A 12,480-nucleotide genomic window follows, 5' to 3' on the forward strand; every position below is an offset into this window, starting at 1 on the left:
TTAACCTCTTATCTTAAAAAAAATAAATTATAACAATAAAAAAACTAGCCACACAAAGGATACAATATCAAAAGTTTTATAACTTCATAGAGTTTCAAATCTTTTTAAATCAAAATAAGAATAAAATAACCTTAAATAGCAATGTAACAGAAAATTATAACTGTTGGGGAAGCTAGTAAAGTAGTCTTGTTCAGGCTTCAGAGGCGGCACTAGGCTTCTCTCTGACCAGGCAACGACCCTAGAAACTGCCTAAGTGCCAAACTGCTGAGCTACATACAGGCCAGCAGGGGTGACGCCAGCATACCTTGTAAATCATTAGATAAGACAGGGAGTAAATCTGGGGACTTGAACCTTGAGGGCCTGGCCAGCCCCTGGGGATTAGAGAACATTCCAAGACTTTCAAGTTAAGACCAAGACATTTATGACAATACCAGGGCTGCAAATTTGCACGCAGGCTGATTATTATCAGCCTGGTGCTTATAGTGGGACTCCTTCGTGTACCAAACTGAAGTCTCACCCGTGGGGTGGACGCACGCCTGGAGCCTTTTCACAATTGGGACTCCAGATTGCTGTACCAGGGACTTCCCAGCGCTGCTTGAATATGGATGTAGGTGCTTCCCCAATTCGGTGACGTATAAACCTCTGTCTTTACTATCTTTCTTAATTAGTTATACTATTCTTTTCTTAATTAATATACTGTATTCTCGTGTTAATTCAATAAACTCTTTAAATTTTTGCTTAACTTAGTGCAGAGTGGTTATTTTGCCAGCGAATCCTACGAACCTTGAAACCAAAAGTAAGGTTTTCGGCAAAACAATAACTTAAATAAATGGGAGTGATATTTAACTTTAGGATGCAAAGCTCTGTATTGAGCAGAAATTCAGCATTGTCAGGTAGAAAGAAAAATGCAGTATTTTACAATAAGACCAATTTAAGTGTGGGAGGAACAGCAAAAGATAAAAATAGGCACAGAGTGAAAAAGAAACTGGAAAATTAATATACAATTCTGAAAGCAACCATAAGTTTACCCAACGCAAATCTTTCATAAGAACTTCAAATTAGCCTCTTCAGACAGGGCGAGTTTACGTGAAATGAGTAAAAGGAAAAATCAGCAATCTTGTGATTGTACACCTCCCAGAAGGCAAAAGTTATCTTCCAGTCCAATTATCTTACCACCACACTCCAGTGCCTTCATTTCATGAATGAACAGCAAAACCAGATCAGGTTCCTACTGCCAGGCATGGAAACATTCATTATTCAACAGCAGACTTCCCTGACACTGATGATCTATCACATGGATAGGGTCCACTGTGAAATACGGTGACATATGTTCAAACAGTGACATATGTTCAAACATTGCTCATGTGTCCTAGTCACTTTTACTAACCCGGTGTTCTAGCCCAATAATGATTGATGGGTATTCCTTTTGACTTTGCCATATAGTTCTAATGGTTCTATAAAGAAATACCATGGGCCTGTGCATTATCATTTTCAAAAAAAAAAAAAAGGATCAGGTGCCAACAGGTGATGTCTCATGCTACACATCAAAATTTCCAGAAGCAACAAACCTTTGATATTTTTTCCAACGGCTCCTATTATTCCTACCATACACTAGGAAGATCCCATATCTCTACCTTCTCGGCCTCAGAGAGACCTAGAGAGAGGGTGAATCTCTGCCCTGCCCTGAAGAGCTAACCTATCAGACTAAAGGTGGAAGATCATAAAATGCAGGGACAAGAACACTGGACTCAGAAAGAAGCAAAGCCTTAAAGAAGGGAAGGGAGGGAAGGTCACTGGTTCCAATTATTTTAGGGAGAATGTGAAACTATTCTAATTGCTTATTTCCCAATGAAGAAATTATTCAAAAACCATCCTCTTTCTTAATCCTCCCATATATAAGGCATTTATCAAAAAAGAAAATCACCTTTAAAAGAGGCTGACTGCTCTGCCGTGAGGGAGGACACAAGTTGATAAACCTCTATGATCCCCAAGGGCAGTACTGCAGAATAATGATGGTGTTGATGATAACAATAAAAATGGTGATAATGATAAATTAAAAAAATAAAAGAGGCTGACTGCTATGACTAACCAGCTTTAACATGAGGTAAGCTTAACTCTTATCAAAGAGCTAAACCTTCAAAATACTTTTCCCCCAGTATCACTTTGAGGTGATTTGATTTTATCAAATTTTATCAATTGGACTAAAAGGTTCAAATACTCCAGAGATGACCAGATTCAAGATAAGCATATACAAATTAAGGTACTTTTCTATATGTGAGCAAGAATCAGTTAAAAAATGTAATTTATATCTAAATTCAAGAACAGCAAAAATGACAATCTATTGAGGAATAAACCTAATATAAAATGCATGAGACCCATTTTAAAGACAACTAGAGAAGTTTACTAAGACATCAAAAAAGGGCTAGAGAAGACACGCTGAGTTTCTGGATAGTCAGTCTCAAAACTTTAAATATATTAATTAAATCAATACACTCAAGAATCAATACCAAGAAAAGACGTCGGCAGGATTTTTCATCGAACCACAAGTTTAAAGTTCGCTAAGAAAAGAAATAGGTCAAGAGCAGTAAATATTTTTTTGGAAAATAAGAACAATAAGGAAAAGCTCACTCTATTAAACATAAGCAGTACACAAAAGCAGTAATTAAAATAGTGTGGAGTTGGTATAAAAACAGATACAAATCAATGGAATAAAACATACCACGTTCAGAAACAGAGCCATGTAAATGTAGAAATTTGACATATGCTAAAGGAGGCACTTCTAATCTTTAAGAAAGAACAAAGTACTCAATAAATGAGGTCAACAAAACTGTCTAAAATTCTGGTATACCATTATCAGCAAAAATTCAAAAGATTAATCACATACAACATTTGCAAGAGAACAGAAACTGGCCTCATCATTTTCAAAGACATTTTGTAGAACTTATCAACACTTTATATTTCCATACCCTTCACCACATGCACATATAAACACAAAGATGTATGCAAAGGATGTTCACTTTATCAGTCTGTAATAGCAAACATACTAAAAGCAATCAGTAGGGTAAATTAATAGTTAGATAATCAATGACATATCCATATATGGCATAATAAGCAGTCAGTAAAAGGATAAAACAGAACTATATGTATTAAGATGACAAGTTCTGTAACATAGGTGCCAAGTGAAACAGGAAAAACTAAGTGTCAGTAGTAGTTACCATTTAAATTTGAAAATACAAAATGATAATACGTGTATTATGTAAATGCAAAGAACAATCCAGGAGGATAAGTATCAGTTAATAGGGGCCTCTACAGGGAACAGAATGGAATTGAGGTCAAGTATGTGAAAGGGGAGTTTTAATATTCTATAGTTTGTTTTTCAACAAGCATATCTATCTCTCTCCCACCCTCACTCCCTCAGTCCCTCTCTCCTATCCACCTCTTTCTTGAAATCTGAGAGTAATATGAAGGGCCCCTGCAAATAATGAAGTCAACAGTGATTTATATTTTTCTAACATGAGATCCTGAGGATAAACAGTTTCATGATTTTAGTAAAATCAAGAATGAGAGGAGCGAAATGTTGATTACCTTAATACAAGTAGGAAAGATGAGGGTAACAAACACATTCAGCCTTCCCCATCCCACCCCCATGTATAACAGCAAAGCTTCTGGAATGGGACTGACCTCATTACCAGTACCAGGAATGAAATCCAATTGTTTTAAAGCCAATATGGAAATCCCACTCCCCTTGCCACGCAACTGATTCAGGGACAGGAACTATAACCCAGGTCTCAATTCTCTGGTCTCCATTCCTGTCCATAATTACTAGGTCCAAGGTGGTCCAATTGTAACAAAGATCAGGATTCTCCTTCCATGCTATGGGAAAGGATGATTTTCCTCCTTCTAGATGTGAAGAAAGAAATACATAGCCATAGTTGATGCACACAGTCATCCTACAACCATATAAGACATCACCCTGAAGGTAAAGCATCTTCATGCCTTCTTCATGGAAGAGGAACAAATACAGGGCCAGAAAAAATAGGCAGTGCTCTGACTGAACATGCCTGAAGGCCACTCTATCTCAGGATGTGTCCACTAAATAGGCTAATAAATAACCTTTTAAAGCTGAAGTCACTTTGATTTGGATTTTCCATTAGTTGCAACTAAAAGCATCCCTGTTGATGGGATGGGATAAGTAAAACCTAACACCACCTCTTGATCCTATTTTTTAAAGACTATATAGAATTCCATTTTCTTTATCTATCATAATTTATTTAACTATTCCCTATAGATGACAGTTAGGTTGCTTGCAAATTTTATCACAAACAATGTTCAAAGAATACCCTTGTGTGTATGTATGTATCTTTAGGCATTCATATTACTATTTCCATAGGACAGATTCTTAGACATGAAATTACTAGGTCACAGAGCACTCCTATTTCTCTGCCTGTCTTCTTAACAATAAATTTTTCACAACCCTGGGAGACAAGACAAGCCAAAGAAGCTATACAGAAAGCTAAGAAAAACTTCTACAGAAGTTTGGTGAAGGATTTCACCAAATCATGTGGTGAAGGATTTCGAACTGAAAACTAAAAAAAGATGTCTTACATCACCTGCCACTCCTACAAGAACACTTTGGTCAAAGAACAGACGTCCATGAAGGCTTATGGTTGACTATGAGTTGCAATACAACCATATATAACTCAATACCTAATTTTCCAGTGTTAGATATAGATCAAGTTGATGGTATTTGAGATGGATATTAACGGATCATTATCACCATCAGTACTGTAGCTGTTTATATCTATAGCCTACCTCTTTCCCCCATACTTGCCCAGTGGCTTACACCCTTTAATATATAATATCTGGGGAATATAGCGTGTCTCAGTTTTCTGACTAGCTCTCCCCCAATAATTTTGCCCACACCCTGCTCCACCCATTTGTTCACATGAGAATACCATGTTATTACCAATAACTGAATCCTTCCATAATCTCAATTCCAAGCATCTCACTCTCAAATTAACATCTCCTATTTTTGAAGCTCATTCCCTCTCGAAACTCAATCTTTTGATCCACCTGGGGCCTATAATCCAATGGTCCTACTACCTTTGCACTCTCCTCACCCCCACGCAGTCCTTACTTCCTCCTTGGCCAGCTTAATTGCAAAATTATAACCGCTTCCTTGCCTACTTCCCCAATTTCATTGCCCATCTCTGGTTTCATTATTCTCTCCTGGCAAAACTCTAACCCTGAACAAAACAAATTCTCTGCCTACTCTGTGCCTATACCTATGTAGCTGAATTAATGTAGCAGGTGAAAAACACAATCTTGTTGACTGATGTGTTTAAATTTGTGATCACCAACTTCAAGTGAACTCTTAGTCTTTCTAGCAATTCTACAACTTTTCCCTAATCTATTTACTATCCTCTCTTTCTAAGCTAACTATTTATACCTTCTCTTGTCTACCTAAACCTATCATATTTCTTCCCATTATCCCTCCCAGCTGACAACCATGCTTCAGACTTCACTTAAGCAATCAAAAAAGAACGTCCACAAGCTCCTACCCTGAAATTTATTCACATAATTGTATCTATGCCCATATACTCTATTGTGATGGTTAATTTTACTGTGTCAATTTGAATGGGCCACAGGGTGCCCAAATATTTAAACATTATTCTGGGCATTTCTGTGAGGGTGTTTCTGGATGTAACCCACAGTTAACATTTGAATCAGCAGACTGAGTAAAGCAGACTGCCCTCCCCAATGTGGGTGGGCTTCATCCAATCTGTTGACGGCCTGACTATAACAAAAAGGCTGAGTGAGGGGGAATTCACTCTTTCTGTCTGCCTTTAAGCTAGGACATTAGTCTCCTGCCTTCAGACTCACACTTGGACTGAAACAAATAGTGTCTGCTCTCCTGGTTCTCAGGCCAGACTTAGACTGGAACTATACCACTGGCTCTCCCAGGTCTCCAGCTTGCCATCTCTATACTAGATAGATAGATAGATATTACATATATAGACAGGTATAGGTATAGATATAAAAATTGGGAATTGGCCCATGCTATTATGGAGGTAGGTAGATAGGTAGATAGACAGGTATCCCCCATGACTTATCTGTGCTCCTAAATCCAGCCCCTCCTTGTGTGCACTAGATTCCATATCCTCTCATCTAGTCAAGGGCATTTTTCACCTCTCTTCCGCATCATCAATTTCTCCCTCTCTACTAGTCTACCAGAAAAGTCCCAAAGTCCCATCAGTATATAAGCTTATGCAATTTCTCCCATCAAAAAAAATCAAACAAATTTGACTTCGCTAACTGCTCCATTCTTCTCCCCTTTATAGAAAAACTACTCAAAAGACTCATCTATACTAGCATCTCCATTTCCATTCCTTCCATTATCTCTTCCCAGTGTTTAAAAGACACTCCACCCTTGGGCTTCCCTGGTGGTGCAGTGGTTGAGAGTCCGCCTGCCGATGCAGGGGATGCGGGTTCGTGCCCCGATCCGGGAAGATCCCACATGCCGCGGAGCGGCTGTGCCCGTGAGCCATGGCCGCTGAGCCTGCGCGTCTGGAGCCTGTGCTCCGCAACGGGAGAGGTCACAACAGTGAGAGGCCCGCGTACCAAAAAAAAAAAAAAAAAAAAAAAAAAAAAGAAAGAAAGAAAAAAAGACACTCCACCCCACCAAAAGGGCTCACTCATTTCAAGGTTACCAATGACCTTCATGCTGCCAAATCTTACAGTCAGTCCTCATTGGCTCAACACACCAGCAGCATATGACCCAATTAATCACACTCACCTTCTTGAAACACCTTATTAGGCTTCTGTGACAACTTTTGATTCTCCATCTACATCAGTCAGCATTCCTTCTCAGTACCCTTTGCCCATCCCTCCTTACCTCCCCAATCTCCAAACATAACAGAAGATTCAGGTCACAGACCTGGTTGTTCTCTTCTCCATCTACATTCACTCCCTTGGAGATCACATCCAGCCTGATGACTTTAAAATTAACTACAGCACACTGGTGACTTCCAAATTTATATAAACAGCCTAGAGCACTCCTCTGAACTTCAAACTTGTATACCCAATTATTTACTAGATACTTGAATGTCTAATGCACATATTGTACTCAATAGGTATAAAATTTCCCCGAACTGCTCCTTCCATAAATTACAATTTTCAGTAGGTACACCTCCATCCTTCTGATTGCTCATGCCAAAAACCTTAGAATCATCCTTGACTCCTCTCCTCCTTTCACACCTCACATCCAATCTATCAGCAAATACTGTTAGTTTTACCTTCAAAATAAAGCTGAAATCTTACCTCCTATCACCACCTCCACAGCTAAAACCTTGGTTCAAGCCACATTACCTCTTATCTGCTTGCCTCCATAGTCTAGTCTCAAAACAGTAGTCAGAGTGATTCTGTTAAAAGAAATGTCAATTTAAAGGATTATATACCATACCCAAGTGAGATTTATCCCAGGAATGCAAAGGTGGCTCAATATAAGAAAATCAATGTAATATGTCACTTTAATAGAATGAAGGAAAAACACCACATGATCATTTCAACTGACACAGGCATCTGGTAAAAATCAAATATTCTTTCATGATATAAAAACTCAAAAAACTAGGGATAGAAGAGAATTTCCTCAACACAATAAAGGGATTTATGAGAAACCCACAGTTAACATCATACTCAGTGGTGAAAGACTGAAAAATTTCCCCGTAAGATCAAGAGCAAGACAGATACTCACTTCCACCAATGCTATTCAACATAGTATTGAAAGTTCTAGCCAGAGAAATTAGATATAAACAAGAAATAAAAGGCATTCAAATTGGAAAGGAAGAGTAAGACTACCTCTACTCACAGATGACATGATCCTGTATATTAAAAAAAAAAACCCAAAGAATCCACAAGAAACCTATTAGATTTTTTTTGGGGGGGGGCTGTGTTGGGTATTTGTTGTTGTGTGCAGGCTTTCTCTAGTTGTAGCGAGTGGGGGCTACCCTTCGTTGTGGTGCGCGGGCTTCTCATTGCAGTGACTTCTCTTGCTGCGGATCACAGGCTCTAGGCGTGTGGGCTTCAGTAGTTGTGGCACATGGGCTCAGTAGTTGTGGCCTGCAAGCTCTAGAGCACAGGCTCAGTAGTTGTGGCGCACAGGCTTAGTTGCTACGCGGCATGTGGGATCTTCCCGGACCAGGGCTCGAACCCGTGTCCCCTGCATTGGCAGGTGGATTCTTAACCACTGCGCCACCAGGGAAGTCCCACCAATTCCAAGAAACCTACTAGATTTAATAAGCAAATCCAGCAAAGTTGCAAGGTACATGATCAACACACAGAAATAAGCTGTGTTTCTAGACAACAGCAACAAACAATCTGAAAGGAAATTAAGAAAGCAATCCCATTTACAATGGCATCTAAAAGAATAAAATAAAATATCTAGGAGGTGAAAAACTTGTACACCAAAACCTAAAAAACATTGCTGCCAATTAAAGAAGGCATTTCATTCATAAAGAAGACAAGTTCGTCACTTGTCTCCATAACAAGAGCCTGTACGCCACAACAAGAGAAGCCACCACAATGAGAAGCCCACGCACTGCAACAAAGGGTAGCCCCCACTCGCCGCAACTAGAGAAAGCCTGCGTGCAGCAATGAAGACCCAACGCAGCCAAAAATTAATTAATTAATTAATTTTTAAAAAAGAAGACAAGTTTCATTGCAACAAATGGAACAACACCTATGTTCATGGATAGAAATACTTAATATTGTTAAGATGTCACACTACCCAAAGCTACCTACAGATTCAACACAATCTCTACCAAAATTCCAAAAGCCTTTTTTTCAGAAATGGAAAAGCCAATCCTCAAATTCATATGGAATTGGGAGCTCCCTGGCGGTCCAGTGGTTAGGACTTGGCACTTTCACTGCCGTGGCCTGGGTTCAATCCTTGGCCAGGGATCTAAGATCCCGCAAGCCACCTGGTGCTGCAAAAAAAAAAAAAAAAATCATATGGAATTGCAAGGGGCCCTGGATAGCCAAAACAGTCTTCAAAAAGAACAAAGTTGGAGACTCAGACTTCCCAGTTTCAAAACGTACTACAAAGCTATGATAAGGGTTTAGTAAGAATACACAAAAATCTCCTACAACTCAACAACAAAAAGACAAACAACTCAATTTAACAACACACAAAGGACTAGAATAGACATTTCTCCAAAGAAGATATACCGATGGCCAATAAGCATGTGAAAAGGTGTTCAACATCTTTAGTCATTAAGGAAATGCAAATCAAAACCACAATAAGATACCACATGACATCACCACCTAAGATGGCTATAATAGAAAGAAAAAGGAAAGCAGAAAGATGAGAAGAAAGGAAAACAAAAGAGAAAAGGAACAGAAAAAAAGAAAAGACAAAAGAAAAGAAGAAGGAACAGAAAATAACAAGTTTTTGAGAGGATTTGGAGAAATTGGAACCCTTATAACATTGCTGGTTGAATGTAAAATGGTTCCACCACCGTGAAAAACAGTTCTGCAGTTCCTCAAAAAGCTAAACATAGGGACTTCCCTGGTGACGCAGTGGTTAAGAATCCGCCTGCCAATGCACGGGACATGGGTTCAAGCCCTGGTCCAGTGCGGAGCAACTGAGCCCATGCGCCACAACTACTGAGCCCGTGCGCTACAACTAGTGAGCCTGCGTGCCTAGAGCCCGTGCTCTGCAACAAGAGAAGCCACCACAGTGAGCAGCCTGCGCACCGCAACGAAGAGTAGCTCCCGCTCCCCGCAACTAGAGAAAGCCTGTGCGCAGCAATGAAGACCCAATGCAGCCAAAAATAAATAAAATAAATTTTAAAAATTAAAAAAAAAAAGAGCTAAACACAGAATTATCATATGATCCAGCAAGTCCACTCCTAGGTACAGACCAAAAAAGAATTGGAAAAAGGGACTCAAGCAGATCCTTGTAAGCCAATGTTCAGTGCACCATTATTCACAATAACCAAAAGGGGGAAAAAACCCAACTGTCTGTCAAAAGATGAATGGATACACAAAATATAGTATAGACACACAACGGAACAGTATTCAGCTATAAAAGGAAATTAAGTGCTAATACCTGGTACGACATGGATGAACCTTGAGAGCATTATGCTGAGTGAAATAAGTCCGATGCAAAAGGACCAATATTATGATTCCACTTGTATATACCACCTAGAATAAGCAAATTCATAGAGAGTATACCAGAGGTTACCAGGGGCTGGGCAGAGGGGGCAATGGGGAGTTATTGCTTAATTAACCAGTTACAGAGTTTGCTTGGGGTGATGCAGAAGTTTTAGAAATAATGGTTATGGTTGTGTAACAGTGAGTGTAATTAATGTCACTGAATCATACACTTAAAAAATAGATAAATTAGCAAACTTTGTTATATACGTTTTACAATTTTTTTTTTTTAAAGATCATTCAGATCATGGTGTTTCCCTGACAAACCTCTCCAGTAGCTTCCCACCTCCCTCAGAATGAAAACCCAAATTTTCAAAATTGCCTACAAGGTCCTACACAATCTGTCTGACTTTATCTTCTACAATTCTCTATCTCACCCTGCTCTAACTTACTGGCCTCCTAGGCTGCTCTGCGGACACACCATGCAGGCTCCCTCAGAGTCTTTGCACTTTCCTTTCCCTCAGATAGCCACAGGACTAGCTCTCTCACTTCCTTCAGGTCTTTACTCAAAAATTACCTTCTCAGCCAGGGGCCTTCCCTGACCACCCTGACCACCTACTCTAAAACTGCAGCTCCCTAACCCCACTGACACTCTTCACCTTCTGATATACCAGGCTTTTGACTCATTGCCTATCTCTCTCCAAAATGCAAACTCCAAAAACGAGCGATTTGTGTTTGTTTTGTTCATTGATGGTATCCCCAGTACCTAGAGCAGCGCTCAATAAATATCTGTTGAATTAACAAAGGGAGACCGCTGTTCAATGGCATGAAAATCTAAATGCCCTACCCACACCGACCTTCAGCTCCCTAAAAGTTAACGCACCGAACTATACAAAATCCTTAGTACTCTGACTTAAAGACCACTAAATTAACATCCTAAGGATTCTAATATCCTCTTCCATAGGGAGAATTTTTACATACTCAAACATATCCAGAAAACAACTCAAATTAAACCAGGGAAAACAAAACCAAAACAAACCATTAAGGATTCAATGCTTTGAACTCAAAAAATCCAACATAACTTGTTACACTACACAAAATGGGCTGGGTGCCTGGGAGGTGGAAAGGGAGAAGGAAGATGTCCGTCTCTAAGGAATATCCCACACACAGCCCAGAGGCCTGCTCTGCCGGACTGAGCACCGCCAGTGTCGGAGAAGGCTAGAATGATACCTCAAGGGTCTGGAGGTGGAAGCAGGGTTGGGGAGGACACGTTACCGTGAGAAGAGTCAGTTCAACGGGACTTCTCCTTCAGCTGGACGACTTGTGCAGCGTCCCAACGGCACTGCCTGGAACCCAGTCACTCATGCTGGACACCAATTCAATCGACCTTATTCCCGCGGGGCAGAGTCCACGCCGGAGCGTCACGGCGCACACAGCATACGTCACTTCTAGGACACGGACCTTCCCACCCCTCCCTCCGGGGTCCGTCGCCCCCCAGTCCACCACTCCCAGAGCGCCGCGCTGCAGCCCCTCCCACCCTAGCCCGGCGGCTACGCGAAACGCATGCGCGGAGGACTCCCGCCGCCGCTGAGCACTCAGGGAAGTGTAGTCTCCTTGTGGGTGCCCGTGGGCCGCCAGAGTCCTACGTCCCGGCGGAACCTGGAGAAGTCAGAACACTCTCGCCACCCGGGTTCTTATCCCCACCTTCACACCTGTCCGGTCACCTCGCGCTCACGCTCCGATCCCACGCGCTGGGCTTCCGTCAGAGCGGGCCCCAGGGGAGAGCGGATACCCGGTCTTCCCTTCAGCGGGCTGTGCTGGAGGAGGCGGGGCCCACTGCCCGCCTCCCACCGCCCCCCTCCCCGCCCCCCTCCCCGCCCCCCTGTCTCCCGCGGGCCGCGGGCCGGTGCCCGAACTGAGGCGGCGGCCCCCGCAGCAGCCGCAGGAGGGGCGGCGGCGGTGGGCGCCGCAGGCGATGCCCCTGCCCGGCTGCTCCGGCGTGGGGCAGTGCGAGCGGCGGCGGGGGAGCAGGCAGGGGGCGGCGGCTGCGGCGGCTGCAACAGAGGGGCCGAGAGCTGGAGGCGGCGGCGGTGGCGGCGGCGGCCTCGAAGGGCATCGGCGGAGGCGGTGATGGCAGCAGTGGTGATGTGAGTGTGTGCTGGCTGGGGCCCCGGGGGCTGTCCAGCCCGAGGCGGGCGGCCCGGCGGCGAGCGGGAGCGGGAGGCCAGGGGCGGCGGAGGGATGCTGTGTGCCCGGTGCGGAGCCGGGAGACGCCGCCCGCCGCCCGCCGCCCGCCGCCCGCCGCCGCCGCCGCCGCCGCCGCCGCGG

General features: G+C 42.5%; 2 protein-coding genes across 6 annotated transcripts in view; one reads left to right on the top strand and one right to left on the bottom strand.

The window, feature by feature from the left end:
* Positions 1-11,934, bottom strand: part of WRN (WRN RecQ like helicase) — a 129,220-nt gene extending 117,286 nt beyond the window's left edge. For 4 of the 5 annotated variants that reach the window (XM_029226466.1, XM_029226464.1, XM_029226465.1 and 1 more), the window contains exon 1: positions 11,428-11,551. The gene's annotated coding sequence lies outside the window, so the exon portion shown is untranslated. Of the gene's footprint in view, positions 1-11,427; positions 11,552-11,864 lie in introns of those variants that run through there. The other variant, XM_029226463.1, reaches the window with a different exon arrangement.
* PURG (purine rich element binding protein G) overlaps positions 11,716-12,480 on the top strand; it is a 2,430-nt gene continuing 1,665 nt past the window's right edge. The window contains 2 exon segments of the mRNA XM_029226468.1: positions 11,716-11,889; positions 11,892-12,299. Coding sequence (XP_029082301.1) covers positions 11,716-11,889; positions 11,892-12,299 — 582 coding nt within the window.

This window comes from Monodon monoceros, unplaced genomic scaffold (assembly GCF_005190385.1).
Source record: "Monodon monoceros isolate NGI ecotype Baffin Bay Population unplaced genomic scaffold, NGI_Narwhal_1 Super_Scaffold_17, whole genome shotgun sequence".
Lineage (NCBI taxonomy): Eukaryota > Metazoa > Chordata > Mammalia > Artiodactyla > Monodontidae > Monodon > Monodon monoceros.